The 19160-nt window shown below is 44.0% G+C and overlaps 1 protein-coding gene across 1 annotated transcript in view; it reads right to left on the reverse strand.

Annotated features, from left to right (window-relative positions):
• The window catches only part of PITPNC1 (phosphatidylinositol transfer protein cytoplasmic 1), a 224977-nt gene that overhangs the window by 66518 nt on the left and 139299 nt on the right, over positions 1–19160 (reverse strand). The window contains exon 8 of the mRNA XM_072939439.1: positions 11824–11895. Coding sequence (XP_072795540.1) covers positions 11824–11895 — 72 coding nt within the window. The remainder of the gene's footprint in view (positions 1–11823; positions 11896–19160) is intronic.

A 19160-nucleotide genomic window follows, 5' to 3' on the forward strand; every position in this document is an offset into this window, starting at 1 on the left:
ACTTCAATATTTCACTCTAGTTTTGACATGCCAACCAAGGTGAAGTTGAGTTAATAACAAACTCAAACTTATGACAGATTTCAGATTCCCTCTGAACCTAGATATGAGTGATAATAAAACATTTCAGCACCAAAAAGCCAATTACTCGGTTTCACTGCTGAGTACCTCCTCCACGATGGCAGTTAGTTGATGCTTTTCAACATCTATTTATTAATAATCTGATTGGCATAGCCAAAGAAAATTAAAATTACTCCACATAATCGTCTGCATCTTCCAAAAGTATTTATGACTGTCTCCTTAAAGGGCTGGAAACAAGATGATAGATTTTCAGATGCAGCTCCATGAAGTTTTTATTTACTAAGTTTATGTACCAAATGGCTGTAAAGCCTGATGGACTATAAACAGGTCTTCGATAGGTATTAGCGGGAAAACGTGATTTAAATATGGTTTAACAGCTTAGTATTGTTCCGACAGAATTACTATTAGCCTCAAAAGATCAAGCACAGAATTTGGTGGGCAACAGCTGACACGCTGCTTGGTTACAACGCAGAGCCTGTGTGCAAGCAGAGGAGCAGATGGAAGCAACGCTTTCAGTGCATCAAAAGGAAAAAAAAAAACTGCTTTGAAACCACATCCACTGGAAATCATTAACTTCTTTTCCATAAGGTCAGCTGCTACCATCATCCCCTTGCCCCAGTTTTTTAAAAAGACTAAAATACCAGCGGAGACTTTGTCCTTGAAGGTGTTTATCTGATAGGTGACTTCCAGGGATTTTGGAGAGAAATCCATCTTATAAAGATGATGGCTCTGAACCCATGAGTGAGAAGATGCAAGTGCTCTGTTCTGGGGGCTCTGCAAGTCCTTTGCATCCCTAGGAAGCAGATCAGTGCCCTAGAAAAAGTTAACAAACAACCTTCGAGGCCTGAATGACTGAAGAGCTTATTTATTCAATGATTTTTCCTTGGCAGAATCCAGTACGTTGTCTGCACTTTATATGCAGACACTCTTCAGGGCTGAAATTCACCATTCAGACATCTCAGCATCCTGTGTAGGAGAAGGTCTCAGGCTGAATGCACTGAATCTAAGACACTACCAGTTATGCCACCAGAAAAGAAAAATGCTGCCATCGACTTGAGCACATGTTTCGTTTTTGTGGCCACCTTAGGCTTGGTGAAATATGGAAGCACCAATAACAGTAACACGTTGAGCATGACTGTTCTGAGTGCTTTTCGTGATTAACACATTTAATCTTCACAGGTACCCGATGAGTAGGAAATACTATTAAAGAGATGAATAACATGCCTTAACCAGCTGCTAAGTGACTGACTCAGGAATCAAACCCAACTGGTCTGACTCCAGTGCTTGCTGCCTTCATCCCTTTACCATTCTGCCTCTATCTGGTTGATGAGTTACTGTGGAGCAACAGGACAGGTGGCTGTCACCTCTTGGGGTCAAGAAGTACCAATCAGGATCCCCTCCGGGTGAGTGACAACCAAGGAAAGATTGGTTCTGAAACTAGAACTTCCACTCAGGAGGCCCCGAGGCAGAGGGTCCAAGACTCCAGCCAGTGACCACTCCGTCCTCCATCTTGGAAGAGTGAACTCAAAAGCTCCCAGAAATATGGGACTTCCCAACTTATGCCTGAGGATGCCCCATCCAGGATGGTGGAAAAGGAGTAGGGGCTGCAGGCTTTGCAAATGTGAGAACTTAGCACCTTCCCTCCAAAAGTACTCCCCCAGTTAATTTCTCCACTTGTAGATTTTGTAGCTGCAAGAGTCTCTCTGAAGTCGTTTCCATGAAGCATAACTCAAGTTAAAGAGGAGAAAAGAACCACTGTTATGGGATATTTGACATGCATCATCTCAGTGAGTCCTCCCAATCATTCTCTGAAGTGGACACCATTTTCCCCTTTTCACTGCTGGGGAATTCAGAACAATGAAGTCTCATTACCACTGAGCTCCAGGGCTCTGCTTTAGACTCTGCTTGGTCCAAGGCGAGTGAGCTCTCTGAATCTAGCACACCATCCTGCTAAATGGGCCTGGCCAGCCGCTAGTTTTTGGCAGGTTCCTAAAGTGTCCTCATCCAAATGGCTCCAAGACCCAAAGGTTGTTGGTCACCATCTGTTGTAAGCAATCCATCACTGAGGTACCAACAACTGGGCTCAACAAATATAAACACAAAGCTCTAGATAAATAAACAGAAAAGCTGTGCCTTGTTTTTTTTTTTTAGTGAAGCATACTGTTTTCCCACAGTAATTAGGTCTCTTATGAGAGGGGGAAAAGCCAAACATTTGGGAATCAATTGCAAAGTGACAGGAACTGAGGATGGATCACAGAAAATAGAAGAGGTTTGAGTCTCATGGAACAGAAGAGTTAGATGAGTATTTTTTCCCGAACCTCAAAAGGCCAACGTTCAGAAGAATACCAAGAATCATGTAACAAACTGCCACAAGTCACCACTCAAAATGAACATATGCAAAAATTTTACCATTTTTGATTCCAATTCCCCCCCCTCTATTTTTTTTAAGAAAGGTTCACATTTAAAGTTGAAATCATTTCCCCTTCTACTCCAGGCTGACAGCTATCATAAACTTGTTGTGAAGCTGGTCCGTATTTTTATAAACGTTATATTTTGTATAATATGTAAATGTATCCATAAGCAATATATTCTTAAATGATTTTAATGGTTTTCCACACTTAGGCTTGTAAACTCCTTTTGGAGTTCATTTCTTTTTTTAATGTGGAGTGAGGTAGGGATCTAATATTTTACTTTTTCCATATGAAATGTCAACTGACCTAATGCCATTTTCTGAAAAATTTATCTTTTCCCCTCACTGATTTAAGATGCCTTAACTACCATGTATCAAGCTCCCATTATCAATTTCAGTCCATTTCTATCTGTGCCAATACCACACTTAATACAGTTATGCTGTCTGGTATGATGAGTCTTCTTCCTTGGTCTTTGTTCAAAATTTGTTGGACATTTTATTTTATTATCCATTTGAATTTTTACAATCAATTTTATGACAATCCTGTCAGGGTTTTGATTGGAATTACACTGAATTTGGAGATTAATTTGGGAAATAATTTACTTCCTTATTATATTTAGTCTTCCTAACCATGAAAACATATTTATCATGTATTTAGGTCTTGGTGATGCCTTTCAATAATAATTTTGTCTGTAAAAATTAGATTGGTGGGGACAGTGGTAAAGCATGTGACTAGCAAGTGCAAGGTCCTGGGTTCAATCCCTAGTATCTCCATTAAAAAAAATAAAGCCCCCCTTCTCCCGCAGCAAAGTATATGGTGCTATATGTCAATTATATCTTAATAAAACTTGGAAACAATTTTTGAAAAAGTTAGATTGTTTCTAGGTGCCTTAAAATTTGTGTTGGTATTAATAATGGTGTCTGTCCTCATAGAGTTTTGAATGAGTTAGAGAGATAGTTGAATGAGCAATTACCATACAGCATAAGAGGTGCCATGGTTGGAGATGTGCAAATAGCATAGTATGCAAACATCCAGGGAAGTACATGTCCAGGGCTCTACCCCTTAGGAGGGTTGTACACTTAGAGGCCTGGTCTGAATCGTCTCCATCTGCCTTTTCAAAACTCCAGGACACAACCCAGAGCGTGAAATTACTCAGAGACAACCTAGGGTTTCTGCAACTCAAAAAAAAATCTCTTCATAAACATTTTTTGGATGTACAGAATCAACGTTGATGCTGATAATATTTATGATTAGGCTAATTATTTTGCTGTTTCATTAATGAAATCAGGATATCACTAAAAAGAGAGAGGACTGAAAGTGTCTGCTTTGTAACTACCAAAAAAAAAGAAAAACAACACTCATTGTGTAACATTGAGTAAGTTATTATTTGACATCTCCTTGCAACATGTGAATAGTTCCTCAATGTTTATAAGACTTTTTTTAAGAAGAAAAAAAAATCACAGATAAAAATTTTTTGGGGGGGAGGGAGTTGAACTATATGAGAGTAAGAGTATGTTGCATGATATTCTGTTCCTAAATAAGTCAGCATGTATCTCCTAAGAACAAAGACATTCTCCTACGTATCTACAATATAATGATCATAGGCAAGAAATTTAATATGGGCTCGATACTATACCACACTATTATTTAATATATGGTCCATATTCAAATTTCCCCAGTTGTCCCATAATATCTTTTCTGTGCCCCGCACAAGCCCATCCCTTCCCTTAATCCAGAACCTAATCAAGGATTAGGCGTTAAATTCAGTTGTCAAACTTCTTTAGCCTCCTTTAGTCTAGGATAGTCCTCCAGGTTTTTGTTTTGTTTTTGGTTTTTGATGACATATTCTTTTTTGAAGAGTTTTGGCTAGTTCTTCTGTGGAGTGTCCCTCAATTTGGATTTGCCTGATTGTTTCTTCCCGATTGGATTCAGGCTAAACATTTTTGGCAAGGATAATCCATAGGAGATCTTGTGACCACAGTATGTCACAATGGGAGGCTTGGTATGTCATTTTGTCCTATTACTGGTGATGTAAAATTTGCTTACTTGATGGTGTTGACCAGATTTCTCCACTGTTTGTAATGAATACATACTCTCTGAGGTGATACTTTGAGGCAGCATGAATTCCTTTTCCTCAATCCTGTTTCTCTCAGTGGCTTTAGCATTCATTGATGACTCTGCTTGAATCAGTTATTACTACGGCAGCTGTAAAATGGTCACCTAGACCTTCGTACTTGGTATTGCTTTTCTGTGTCTGCCCTCTGGTTTCCTAACCACGACGCAGCCTTGTCCCTTTGATTATTCTGCTTTTGACCAGTTTGGTTAACTGTCTTCCTAACCCTCAGTACTCACAGGTCAGCATAGTCAGGCCTTTTTTAGATTTACCACAGCACCAGTGAACCAGGCCCAGTTCTGCTGCTTTAAGTGACATCTTTTAATAATAATGATCACTAGCAATAGGCTCTAGCTTCCCTGAAGGGACAGATAATCTGCATCGTGACTCTCCTCAATTAGAAAGCTAGTCTTCGTGTTGGCTAGATGCTCCTTCTGCCCATTTTTTTTTAACATCCAGCTCTCAGATCCTCAACTGTACCACGAATAGCAAAGGCAACATCTTAAGGAGTCAAAGATGATCTGTTTTCCATTGTCCTCAAAATGATATTATTAGACACAGATTGAGTAAGGACGTCGACTTTCCACTTCACAGACCAACATGGATAATAATCCTTCAAAACTGCAAATGCGGGAGTTTTGTGCAAACGTCTTTGAGCATGTACCGACGACCTATCAGAGAAAATTGCAGATTTTGTAGGTGGCGGGTTATAATAATCTAAGGTTAAAAACAGAACCATCCAAGTTGAAGACATTAGACATCATGTCTAAAAATAAAGCAAATGCTTTTTTCTTTCTATAATCCTCAATTAGAAGCCATTTAAGGAAGGATAATCAGCTTGAGAGACTTGTAAATGTGGATTCTACAGTTCTCACTGGCACCCCTGCTTTACAAATTAATTTTAGTACATTTTAAAATGTGTAAATAAATTATTTTACCCTACATCCATCCATGGTGCTAAGAAGGCAATAAATAGGATGGAGGGGGAGCTCAGCTAGAAGCCATGTGGTCAGGAAATTCCTCTTCAAAGAGGGGACGAGTCCGTGTGAGACCTGAGGCTGGAAGCAGCCAACCATCTGAAGGGTTGTCCAGGTAAGGGGGCTGTTGTAAGCTGAGTTGTGTTCCCCCCAAAATTCATATGTTGGAGTTCAGAATGTAACTGGGTTTGAAGATAAGGCCTTTAGAGAGGAGGTTAAGTAAAAGGAGGCCATTAGGGTGGGCCAGAGTCCAATCTGACTGGTGTCCTTAAAAGAAGAGGAAACCTGGAGACGCAAAACTAGGGATGTGCACGCACAGAGGAGAGACCTTGTGAGGACCACGTGAGGACGCAGCAAAGAGCTGGCCCCACGCAGGCCAAGGAGAGAGGTCTTGGAAGAAACCAAGCCTGCCGACACCTTGGTCTTGGGCTTCCAGCCTTCAGAACTGTGAGAAAACAGAATTCTGTTGTTTGAGCCACTCAATCTGTGGTATTTTGTTACAGCGGCCCTAGTGCAGTAATACGGGGCAAGAAGGCCCCAGCCTCTGACACAGACTGGCATCATCCAGGAACTGCCAGAAAGCCAGTCGCCAGAGCAACAGGAATGAGAGCAGACTGGTGGGAAATGAGATGGAGAAAGTAGCAGAGGGCAACTCACGGAAGACCGCAGGGGCCATGGGAAAGAAGCTGGATTTTAGTACAATGGGAGGTTATGCCAGGATTTTAAACAAAGGAGAGGCATGATATTTATGGGGCTTTTAATAAGCTTTTTAGTTTGGAATCATCTTAAATTTATACTAAGTTTGCAAAGATAGTACAGAGGGAGCTCGTACGCCCTTTACCCAGCCTCCTCTAAATGTTAGTATCTTATATAACCATGACACGTTTTTCAGAACTACAGACTTGATTCAGATTTCACCAGTTTTCCCACTAACGTCCTTTTTCTGTGCATTCCCTCCAGTCCATGAGTAGTGTGGACGCCTTGTCTGTCGTACTGCTGTATTCTCATCACCTCTTATAATGCCTGACACACAGTAGGCACTCAAATTTGTCAACAAGACATGGTTTATTGACAATTCAAACAAAAGCAGAGTCTCATTAGAAAACCATCAGTAATGCAGTTAATCCCAAGGTAGGGCCATAACCAAAGCAATACCTAGTATTTGTACAGCACTTTACAGTTTATGAAGTGCTTCCAGGTAAACGAACCTATATGGTCCTCCACACTGTGATGCAAGCATTATTTACTCTATTTTCTTGATAAAGAAACCAAGACTCCAATGCTTAAGTCATACAGCTGAGACTTCAGTACAGCTCTTTTCATTTCACAAAGAACAACTCTGGGATTTTTCATTACAACATAGTTAAACTAGGAACTAAATAAATTCCAAATACTTCTAGGCAAGCTCCAAGGAGAGCTCTGTGAAGGACAGTGCTTCACCCTCCCGGGAAATAAACTGGACATTCTTTTTGTCTGATCAGAGAAGTTCCTTTGCTGGAATAACGGCTAACGAGAACAAGTATGGTGCCCCCAGGCCCCTTTACTGTGTGTGTAGGGGGGTGGGGGTGGTCATAAACATGCTTTTTGTAAACTGTTTCCAGGGGTATGAAGAAGTGAAGAAATCTGGAGAACCTGATTTCATAAATGTTCACTGTTGGTTTTAAATAGCACTTAATATTTCCTTTAAATCTATAGTTCTCAGCCCTTGATGTCTTTCAGATTGCCCTGGGGGAGCTCTACAAATCTCAGTGCCTAGACCCCCATCCCAGACAAATGAAATCAGAGTCCGGGGGTGAGGGGGACGGTGGCATCAGTGAGGCTAAAGATCCCCAGGTGACTTTAATATGCAGCCATGACTGAGAACCATTGGTCTAGGTCTTCAAATGGAGTGTGGATGGCATATCCTCCACCCTCCAAAGACAGCTTATTAGGTTTAACTGGAAGGTAGGCTCTAAGAGTCCACACGTTTCCGACTGGAGAATTCTGTGTTCCCAGAGGGACAGGGTAGGAACCACTGGTCTAGACCAGTCTGCACCCAGGACCAATTAAATCAGAATCCCAGGGGGTGGAACCCAGGCAGGAGACACTGTCAAAGCTTGTCGGGAGAGTCCAACATGCAGCCAAGGCTGAGAACCACTGCTTTAAGTGGTACCTGCTTTGTTGGAGGAAGAAGTGAAGGCGAAGCTGCCCCCCATTAACTGCAATGAACGACAGTAACCTGGCAGCAGCCGTCACTCGAGTGATAAGCACAGACTCTCCCAGGTCTAGATTTATGGCCTTGGACAAACAACAGAGCTTTACCTTGGCATGGTGCCACCCTCCCCAGCACTAATTAAGGCCTAAATAATTCTCATCGGTATGTGCTTAAAATAAATGCGCCTCAATTTAAGACAACTTCCCCATTGTATCCTGGTTCATGTAATCACAATTTACAGGTTTTTACAAGCATAAATATACTAGTTTTCTCTTAACAAGGAGGAGAAGGTATTTAACTCTAGGTATCCCACCACTAATTTTTATTTTTTTACACTAGATATTGGGCCATAGAAAAAGATTACTTATATGGTAATTGATAACAGGATAACGACATGTACCTCATTCAATCAGTAATCAATATGATTATCACTAGCGTCTTTCAATTTAATTATTGCTTCTTATCATCATCCATTTCATTAAATTTTTGGCAGGTAGCGAAGGAAACAGGGTGCAGATAGCAGTGTGAAGGATGGTAGCTGAATGATAAAACTATACACCCAGAAAATACAAAGAAATGGCCTGAGTTTATTAAATAATTTGGCAAAGTAGAGAGACAAGAGAGACATCGCCACTGCACTGCTTTCTTTAGCAATTCTGCCTCCCACCAAAACTCCACACTCATTCCCAGACAGCAAACGAGCATGCCAGCACACGCCATCTGCCTAAAGCTCCAGTTCTGCACCCCTGGACAAAGCCATCTTTTAATAAAATAAGTATTATTACATAAATATACATTTCTCGTGTTCTGATTTTGAAACATTAACAAGCTAAATGAACACCAATGAAGTCTTCCTTTTCTGCCTCTGGGGACCAAGTTTGAACCAGTTGGGTGACCAACAGCTGCTGTTGAATATGGAAATTAGAGGAAGGCAAATTGGCAAAGAAGACGTCTAATCAAGCTGCCTGGCCTGTCGGGTCTAGGAGCCTCAGGAGGAAGACCCGGGGAATCCGTGGATCCGAGCCAGGCAAAGGCCGGGCAAGAACATTTAGGACCTCTTCAGCGTACTTGGACTTGGGCAAGTTGGGTGCCATGACGGAGAGATAAAGAGCTGACCCCACGGGCAGTCTCAGAGTCAGCGAGTTGAGGAGGAGGCAATGTAGGGTACAACAGTTGGCATTTCTCCCAGAGGAAGCAAACTGTGTTGACAAGGACTGCTCACAAGTGCCCTGGGGTTTAGTGTTTCTCTGGCAGACCGCCCTAAGTCTCAGAGAGACCTGGCCTTTGGCATGGGTAGACAATGCTGGCTCCAAGCAGGAATCCTGAATTTCGGGTGGCTAACCTGGTATTTTAGATTCCTAGGAGAGTAGTGCAAAGACCTTAGCACCTGCCAAAAGGGGATAGAAGACAGTAAATGATAACCATGTGGTTTTTTAAAATTTAAGATTAGAACTGGGCAGATTATAAACCAGAAGATTATGCTGGTCCTATTATAAAGATCATGGTGAGGCCGCACATCCATCCCACACCTCTACAACTGGAGCAGTTTTACCTCTTCATAGGACAGAGGACAGAGCCATAAAGAAAAAGAGAAAGCAAGGGAATTTGTCCAGAAAAACTAAAAGAGGTTTTAATCCACCCCCCTACAATATTTTTAGATTCTCCATGGAAAAGCAATTCAGGCATGTCTGATCTTTTCCTGATGGTCCACAGCTACATCAAAATGGTCAAGTCCACTTCAATATCCAGTGACTGGCAATTGTTTAAAGAAGTACCTTTAAGTAGGGAATGCAGTGCAGCCATCAAAAATTACTGGGATGGGTACTTCATATTAAAAACAGAATGTTTTATGTTCAATTTTAGGGAAATTGGTTAAAAAGTAAATTCATCAATACTTTACAGGATGAGCCAAAATGTTAACAGCAGTCATCTCTGAAGTAGGGGATTGCTACTGGTTTTTCTTTTCTTCTTCTCTTTTTTTTTTTTAAATTTTTGTATTCTCCAGGTTTTAATAACCATGAGTTAATTTTCCAGTTAGAAAAAAGTCATTACTTTATAAGTGTTCAAGTTGGGCTGTGCAACACTATTTTCGACAATGAGGCTTTGATGAAGTTGGCCAGCAAAGCACCTCTGATTTCAGGTTGCTGACGAGGAGATGGTACTAAACATTTCCACTGAGGTCACCAACCACCAGGGGTCGCTAACCATTGGGGATCCTGAACTTGGGGAAGAGTACCCTGCCAGATCCATGCTTCTCTCCTCCAGAAAGTTCCAGGAAGACTGGAAGAGACATACAGCTGGGACAGATCTGTCACGTGGTCAAATCTGGAGCTCTGGTGGGTGCTGTTCTGATTTGAGTCTCTCTAACCAGGTGTTAGCAAACTTTTCTTCTTTGTAAAGGGCCAAGTAGTAAATATTGTAGGCTTTGCGGGCCCTATGAGCTCTGATGCAAGTACTCAACTCGGCTGGTGTAACATGAGAGCAGCTTAGATAACCACAGACAGGTGAATGCAACTGTGTTCCAAAATAACTTCACTTACAAACAAAAAAAGTAGTTTGCCGACCCTGATAAACTCCAGGTTCCCTAACTTAGTTCAAGAAGCTGAAGTGGCCAGGCAGAAGCTACGTCAGTCCCCGTAAGCAGATGGGTCATTATTGAATCCACTCCTCAAGCTCCTCCCACCCCAAGGGCTGACCAGCAATGACTCCTCACACTGAAGGAAGGGACGCCCATTAACACGCTCATGTTTTCAGTCATTTAATAGGTTGCTTTACCGCCAGTTAAACCATGGGTACCTAAAGTTTGAGAAATGGCCTGCATTTTAACACCATGCATGCAGCTCACGCTGTGACATCTGAATAGAAGGTGCTTGATGTGCCCTTGCTGAATACTGAATGAATGGACCTCCCCCACCACGCTAGTGTGAAATGTGGTTCTCGAGTGACACATCTTCAGAAGCACTCAAGCTCTGTCCAAGCAGGCTCCACCTTGTGTGGGACAACCTGAGCCCCACACAAATGCACCTGTACCTTCTAGAAGAATCTGTTCCTGCCACGGGGCAGGAACTTTCTAGAAGATGTTTCTAGAAGATGTCAACACGAAGAAACACAGAGTAGGCCTGGCCAAAGCTGTTCCTTCTAGAGAGTTTCTAAGTTCTTCTCACTGCCTCTTTTCCCATGAAAGAAGGTTTCCAAGTTGATGACGTTTGTGAGCCCTTCGATGCTCCTCCCTGGCACTTAGGTACCTCCCAGCCTCCTGCATCCTGTTTTGCATTCCACTAGCTCAGTGAAGGCACCGAAGGGGTCACCTTGTCAGGAAACTCTTTCTTACCCACTTTGACACAGCCTCAATCCTCATCATTCTCCATAAATGCAAAACATGTACATGAAGCAGAAATTAACAGATAAAGCCTTGCAGCTTCTAGATCCAGGCTCTTCCCTCAGTGGGTCCTGACAGAACCCACAGCTGAATGTCAGGGTGAGGTTCTTGTAGGTCAAGTCATTTACTCCCAGAGGGAAGGGAATTTAGAAATGTATTGCTCCGACAGAAAGAGGCTGGGGTAAAAGCCAGGTCAGAAGTGGAAATGAAGCAACACTAATAAACGAAGTACTTGGCTGAAATTTAGTAAGAGTCAGAATGCCTCACGAGGTAAACACTTCGCAGGAGGGGTACACTGATTTTTTAAGGTGGGATTCATGTACACATATATATATATGTGAACAGAGGCACAGCCCAGAAAATATGCACAGTATGCACATGTACGTCTTGTGTTCAGTCACTGAGAAGATGTGTTTTCAACCCAATGATCAGAAACCAGAATCTGGAGCTCCAAGTTCCCCATCATCCTGCTCGACCCCCAGTGGCCATCACTACAGGTGACAGAGATGGGGCCCGTGAGAAGTACATAAAAATGAGAAGAAAAGCCAGAACTGCTCTGAGGTCCCAGGCCCAGACGGCGCTGCTGGCTCTGGCCACACAAGGAGCTGTGAAAAGCACCGAGACTCTCAGAGTCCACGGTATGGACTAGGGGTGGAGAGGGGGCTACTCACGCTGTCGTTGCTTCCTTTGTTGTCCTCATACTTGGTTTCTATATGAATGGAGAATTTCGGCAGAAAGGAACACTATGGAGAAAAAGGGAAGTTTCGTCAGCATATCATTTTTTTCCTCTCTTCACATCTTCAATTTAGCCTCTGGATGCTCTCCTGACCATTTGGTTGCGAGCATTGTCCATGACCAGAAATGTTAAGATACTAGGTCCGTATCCAAATTCAAGGAAAGCCACCTTTGGCAGCACAATTAAATCCAGGAGTCAGGCCAGGGAGAATAACTGTCCAATAAGGCAAGTCGCCTTTCCAAAAGGAAAATGTTCTGTGAGTCTGACCACAGGCTTTAGAAAAGCAACCCCCTGAAACAGACACAATTCCAGTTCTGGATGTTTCCCTTTGGGGAGAAGCTGCCTCTACTGGATACCTGGGGACCAGCCTGAACCATTATATAAATATTTAAATAAAGCTAGGCAGGTGGTAGAGTAGAACTTTAGATTATAAATAATCAAAGTCAGACAGACGTGGCTTTTAGTTCTCAATTTATCACTTGATAGCTATGTGACTTTGGACAAGTCATGTAACTTGTCTGAATCCCAGTAGCATTAAAACAGGGATAATTATTACCTAACAGTGACATTGAGAGGGTTACATAAAATCACATGTGTAAAATGTATCAGTACTGGGCAAAGAGCAAACATTTAACAAATGGCAGCAAATCAGTATGACGCTGCAGCTGCACTTGACATAAAAGGCAGCCTCTCTTTTTGCTGGCATGGGGAGGGGACGGACAAAAACCCCCAGTGCACAGCGCCCTGACGTCCCAGGCTCGCTGAGTCCCTTCTGCATATTAAGCAGACTTTCAGGGTTCGGGTAGCTTGAGGAGAGGATTTTGAAGGATGTTGATGTAGCCTCCCTCCTCCTGGCACTGAGTTGGGCACTAATTTCCTTGACCACTGGAGACGGGATTGAAGACTAAGGGCTAAAAAGACCCAGAACTCCACTGGGGGCTGCAGGTGTTTGAGGAACGAGGCTCAGGCTGATACACTCACAGTCCCAAGAGGTTGGCTCCTTTATTTATTTATCCAAAAATCCACAGAGTGCATAGTCTATACCTGGCACTGGTTGAAGTGTTTCCAAGTTCTAATTCATTTACTTTTTTGTAAGCATCCTATGAAATAGGAACTATTATCATCATCCCTGCTTTCGAGATGAGGAAAAGGAGGCACGAAGTAAGTGGCCACGATCACCCAGCTAGTAAATAGTAGCGCTGGGACTGAAAGCCTGGTGGCCTGGCCCCAGTGTTCGTGCCCTTGATCACTCCGCCACTGGTTCTCAGGGTGGGATCGCCAAATCTGCAGCAGCAGCATCCTGCAACTTCTCAGAAAGGCAGATTCTTGGGGCCAACCCCAGACCCACTGAGTCAGAAACTCTGGGGATAGGGCCCAAGCAGCTGTGTTTAACAAGCCCTCCGGGGATGCAGATGCAGGCCTGTGTTGGAAAATAACCTCACTTCACCATGCATGGGAAGGAAAGAGACACACTGCATTATCTAAAATCCCAAAGTCCACAATATACACCCTCACCCTGTGTGGTCACCCTACGGTGACCACGATCCCCTTTCAGCCCAGCTGAGACCCCGGTGGCATCTGTCCAAGAAGGCAGAGGCTTTGACGTGCCACTGATAATTCTCCTGACATCACATGCCTGTGTGCATCCTGCATTCATCTGTCTTAATCCAAGGGAAAGAAGCAAGCTGAACCGTGACTAAGGAAACATGGAAACAATCAATCCCAGTAATTGCCTTTATGGAGAATGAAGCGCTGTGATTATTCATTAACACCTTCTTTGCTGTCTCCTCTCAAACCTCTCGCTGCACAACTGCTGCCCTCACACCCAGACCCAGGGAGTTCCAAGGAGGGGGCTGCTCATCGGGAACTGGGACCCCAGAGGAACTGGAGCAGCTCAGAGCCCCACCGCGGGGCTCTCGATCGGCACGTGAACTTGAGGACGTGCCCCTGCAGAGAGCCTTTTATAAAAATAACAAGCTTTCAGGTGAACTGATTTGTCCTTTTTAACCCATAATTCATGGGGCTCAATCCAGCACGTGCACAGTACCAGGTGGTGAGAGAACAGAGCCGTCCAGGGTGGGGAGCTGGGTCTGGGTGCATTGGAGTGGAACCCCGAAGGGAGTTTTTATCGGTTGAACCTCTAAACCACTTCACTAAGGTCAAACGAATGAATTTTAGCATTTGGGTATTACACCCAAATATGAAATGCAAAACTCTTATGCAAATTAGCAGATGTTGTTATTTTTGAGTCAATGACTTAGGTTATTTTCATGTCAGAAAGGCAACCCTTCCAGGGGCTGGAAGTGCATCTGGTTTCGGCAAGGCAGAGGACCTGGGTCAGACAGGCCAGTCCCAGGCTGGTCAGCAGTCTCCTTCAGCACTGGTTTGGGACTGATAATCCCTCTGGGATATCGATGGCTGGTTCTCAGAGCCTTGGAGTGTGCGTTGTCTCATGTTAAAATCAGAAGTATCTGTGACTCCGGCATTTTTAGTGCTGTCACTAAAATCTTTCTGGCTAGATGTCCACCTTGAGCTAAACTTCTGTTTACACCAAACAGCTTAGCTTCCCTAAAAGTCCAGCCCACTAATCCTAGTAGAGTCTGAACTGTTAAGCAAGGTGTTTTTTCTTCCTCCCTGGCCGGCTCTCTACTGTATCTCACCACCGAGGTTATCTTAAAGCCCTTTCCTTCTCAAGACCCCGTGCCTGGCTTCACTCTTCCTCCCTCTCAGTTGATTATTTCGATTCATAGTTTAACAGGGACACAGACCACGTGACGGAAACACCTACAATTTCTCTCTCCTCCTCTGCAAATTTTCTCCTTATTCCTTTGTGCTGCTTCTCATTCTTTGTGAATCAGAGAAGGACGCTGCCTTCTTTATCCCCCACCCCCAAAATAACATAATGATCAGAACTGAGACACAGGAGTCAGCAGATCTGAGATGTGTTGACTTGGGCAAATTATTCTACCATCCCCAGCCCTAGTGTCCCCATTTACAGAACGGGGACAGTCCTTCTCTACTCTGTAGGCACGTTGAGAAGCTCAGTGAGGTCATTCAGGTAAACCAGGCACAGTGTTTGGAACAGGGTAGGTGCAAGGCAAAAATACTTGTAAGTCTCCTCTCAGGAAACTTGTTTCATTGATTATCTGCATTTTCTCCCTGCTTCCTTCCTACAGCCTAAAATACAGTGAAAAGTGTCACGTTCTTAAAAAACAAACAAGCATCAAGTTCCCTCAGTTACGTTTCTTCCTCGATCTACGGCCAATCCCATTTCTCCTCCTCTTCAGAACAAACTCTATTAAAAGAATAGTCAATGCTGGCTGGCTCTACTTTCTCACCTCCTACCTCTTCTCACAACCAGTGCAATATGGTTTGGAAATGAGTGATTATCCAAGAATTTTCAAGCCAGCATCACTTCTCCATCCCTAACCCTGTAGGACTCTCTACACTGTTCTGTATGACTAAGCAATGCCTCCTTCCTGAACAGCAGTTCCTGCTCAGCCTTCTCTTCCCTCCTCCACCCTTAGATGAAGGTGGTCCCTTAGGTGCTGCCCTCCACCCTGTTTTCTGACTCCAGGTGACCTCATTGGCTCCTGACTTTTCCATGACTATTTTTTTTTAATGAATCCTTCCAAGTTGACATCTGTAACCCCAGCTGCTCTTCTCTCTTGTTTGGCTGACCACTGGCCTTCCCCAACACGGGTCCTCTGGGCACACCAAACTTGGAAGGTCCATACTGAATTCGAATATTTCCCAGGGCTGTCGTAACAAATTACCACAAATGTGGTGGCTTAAAACAACAGAACTTCATCCTCTCAGAGTCCTAGAGGCCATACATCCAAAGTCAAGGCGTTGGCAACGTCATGCTCCCTCCAAAGCTCTAGAGAAGAATCCTTCCTTGCCTCTTCCAGCTTCTGGTGGTCCCAGGGGTTCTTTGGTTTGTGGCTACGTAACTCCAATCTCTGCCTCTGTCTCCCCATCACCTTCTTCCCTCTGTGTGTGTGTCCCTGTGTCCTCTTCTTTTCTTGTAAGACACCAGTTATGGAATTTAGGCCCAACTGAAATCTAGTGTGATTTCATCTCTCATCTCAAGGTCCTTAACTAATACACCTGCAAAGACCCTATTTCCAAATAAGGTCACGTCTGAGGTTCCTTTGGACATGCATTTTGAGGGGGACATTATTCAACCTACTACACTCATCCATCACATCCAACCAACTCCCAAGTCCTGCTGACTCAGCTTCTCTCTTTAAGGAGAAGACCTGGAGTCTTCTGTATCCTAATCGTCTTTCTGGATTTGTCCTGGATTCGTCCCATGGGCCAGTCACAGAAGATCACTTCCTAGTCCCTGGAACACTTCTGGCTGCCGTATTTTTTTGCCCACAGTTCCCTTAGCCTGACATTTCCTTCCTAAATCTGACCCATAGACCATCTCAAATACCACTTCAGAATAATTATCCTGCGTGTGCAGGTTAGCACTCTGTCTGTACCTTGGTCACAGTGCTTATCTCCCTTTCCACCATCACAATGAGCTGTGCCTCTGGCTCACCAACCAGATGAGAAGCTCCAATATGACTCTAACAGGAGGACCCCTCCCCTACACCTGGCTGCCATTAGGAATGGCATAAGTCACTGTCACCCCAGCTATTTAGGCATAAAACCATCCTCTTTGGTTTCAGTTTGTTCACATCTGCTTTCTGTGACAAAGGGCTTTGCTCTAGCTGGGAAGATGCCATCTACCTACTCATTCTCAAATATCCAGGGGGTGGGGAAGGGAGCACTCCACCTCCCAACCCTGGACTTTCTCAAAATATACGCTACCCCCTAAAGATTCTGACACATTTCCTTGGGTGAGGGGGATTCCATATTACTGAGGGAACTGTCAGAAGTGTAGGAATAGAAAAAAAGTTGGGGCTCCTGACACAACCAAATGAACATGATGCAAGAAGAGAGACATCAGGTGTGTCACCCAGTGGCTAAAACTGTAAGATGTCTAAGGGATTCAGAAGACTCCTGTGCTCTCGAGGAACACTGAACATTTAAAGTCCCATTTGGCCCATAGCAACATGAAGGAGAGACTAAAATACCCGTGGCAGACAGAACCTAAGATGATCTCCAAGGTTCCCAGCCCTGGCACACACAGCTTGTATAATCCCTCCCCTTAAGTGTAGACATGACCTGTGAACATGATGGGACGGTAGCTCTTCTGATTAGATCAACAAGGTGGTGGTGGTCAGATTTTGTTGCATTACTTAAGACTTCTGTTTAGAAGAGGCAGGCTGGTTTTGAGGAAGTAAGTTGCCATGCCCTGAGAGGGCCATGTGGCTAGAACCTGGGAAGGATCTGTAGGAGTTATGAGTGATCCCTGGAGGCCAGTCAACTAGAAAACCAGACTTTATTCCTTCAACCACAAGGAACTGACTCCTGTCAACAACCAGTGAGCTTGGAAGAGGACCCTGAACTTCCGATGAGACTGAGAGCTTGATTCTAGCTTCATGAGACTCTGAAACAAGGAACCAGCTAACTTGGGCTCCGGTGGAAACTCTGAGATAATAAATTTGTGTTGTTTTAAGTCACTAAGTTTGTGGGAAATTTGCTATGTAGAAATAGAAAACCAACTCAACACTCAACCTCAAGAATCCGACCACTGCTTCCCTTCCGATCAGCCATTTGACTCTCATTTGAGTAAAATATCACTCACTTTGAGATGTGAACATATCTAGGGGAACGGCATGGGGAATTTGCACTCTTCCTAACTTAGCCTTTCTACCTGTGATGCCACCTGCTTTGTCAGTGGCCCCTGCTGATTGCCCAGGGTGATATTTGCTAGGAACTGATGTCACGAAGCTTGTCACTGACTGATGTCCAGATGCAGCAGCATGCACCCAGCCCACAGGGAGCAAGTATGGTTGTTCAGTAGAAATAACAGAGGTTCTGGAGTGAAACAGACTTTAGTTCAAACTCCAGTTTCTTCTCTCACAAACTGTATGACTCTGAGCTTCAGTTTTTCTCATTTGTAAAATGGACACAATGCCAACCTGCTAGCTGTGGGGTAAGGATTAAGTGAGATAACAAATGTCCACGGCCAGGCAGTGTCTGGCTGAACAGGTACTCGAGAAATGTTGGCCCACCCCACTGTCCCCGTCCCCATGAAATTCCACAGATTATATGGGGAGAAAATAGAGCTGGTGTGTGTGCAGGGGCCATGTATGTGCAAGGACCCCCTGGGAGCTGGTGGGTTTGCTCAAGTAGCAGTAACAGGAGAACACCTGATTTGTCCTGCCAGTGACATGGATAGTGGCCAAGCCCCAGAGCAGGCTTGGGTTCCTCCAGCCTTGCTCTGACCCCTGGCCTGCTGTGTTCTGAGGACGTGTCTTCACAGCTTCCAAGTCCTTCCTCTTACTGTCCTCCTTTTCCTGAAGGCTTGGCAGCTTCTCTGTCTGCACAGGGGCCCTCTCCCCTCCCCTCTTCTCAGATTTCTTTGACCCCTTGCCAACTTCACATAGGGAAACCAGGGTACTACTGGAATCTCTGCAAACTTACTTCTTTCCTAGATCTATAGGCTTTATGCCTGCTGGTTCACTCAGCCTTATTTAAAAAAAAACCAAGGCTCAGAGAAGTTAAGAAATAGCATCAAAAAAACAGCATTTGGGAGGCCCAGGGGTCCCATGAGATGACCTTGCTTACAGGCCAAGGGTTGGGGCAGTGACTGCAGAGCAGCATGATGAAGCAGGGAGGGGGGCCATGAAATGCCCTCATCTCCTGGAGACTGGGGGATGCCGTGAGTCATTTCAGCCACTCCCTACCCTCTTTCCTCCCCTGGGCCCATTCAAAATCTGGAGTCTTCTTTCTCATGAAAAATCTTTTTCTCTCTTTTTGACTAGAGAAGCAGCTTGGCCAAGAGAATCATAACAAATATTCACTTTATTACATCCAGGGTTTATTTTACCCCTAGTCCCCTAAAAATAGCACAGGTTTCATGGAGAAATCAGGGAAAGAAGGCAGAATACTTCCTGTCATCTCCTCTTTGATTTTCTAGCTTAGATCCTCCCAAGCCAGAAGAGTCTTACCAATGTTGCTATGATCTGTTCCCTGCCAGGACCAACTTCCTTGGTACCCAGTATCTGAGCATCTTTAATTTGCCTTCCAAACACAATGGCATCCACTGGAATGAACCTCTTACTGCAAAGTGATCATCGGGTACCTGTGAAATCTCGAGCACCTAAAACTGAATGTGCAGAAAAGCGATGGTTCTCTGTTGAACATTAAATA

This window comes from Vicugna pacos, chromosome 16 (assembly GCF_048564905.1).
Source record: "Vicugna pacos chromosome 16, VicPac4, whole genome shotgun sequence".
Taxonomy (NCBI): domain Eukaryota; kingdom Metazoa; phylum Chordata; class Mammalia; order Artiodactyla; family Camelidae; genus Vicugna; species Vicugna pacos.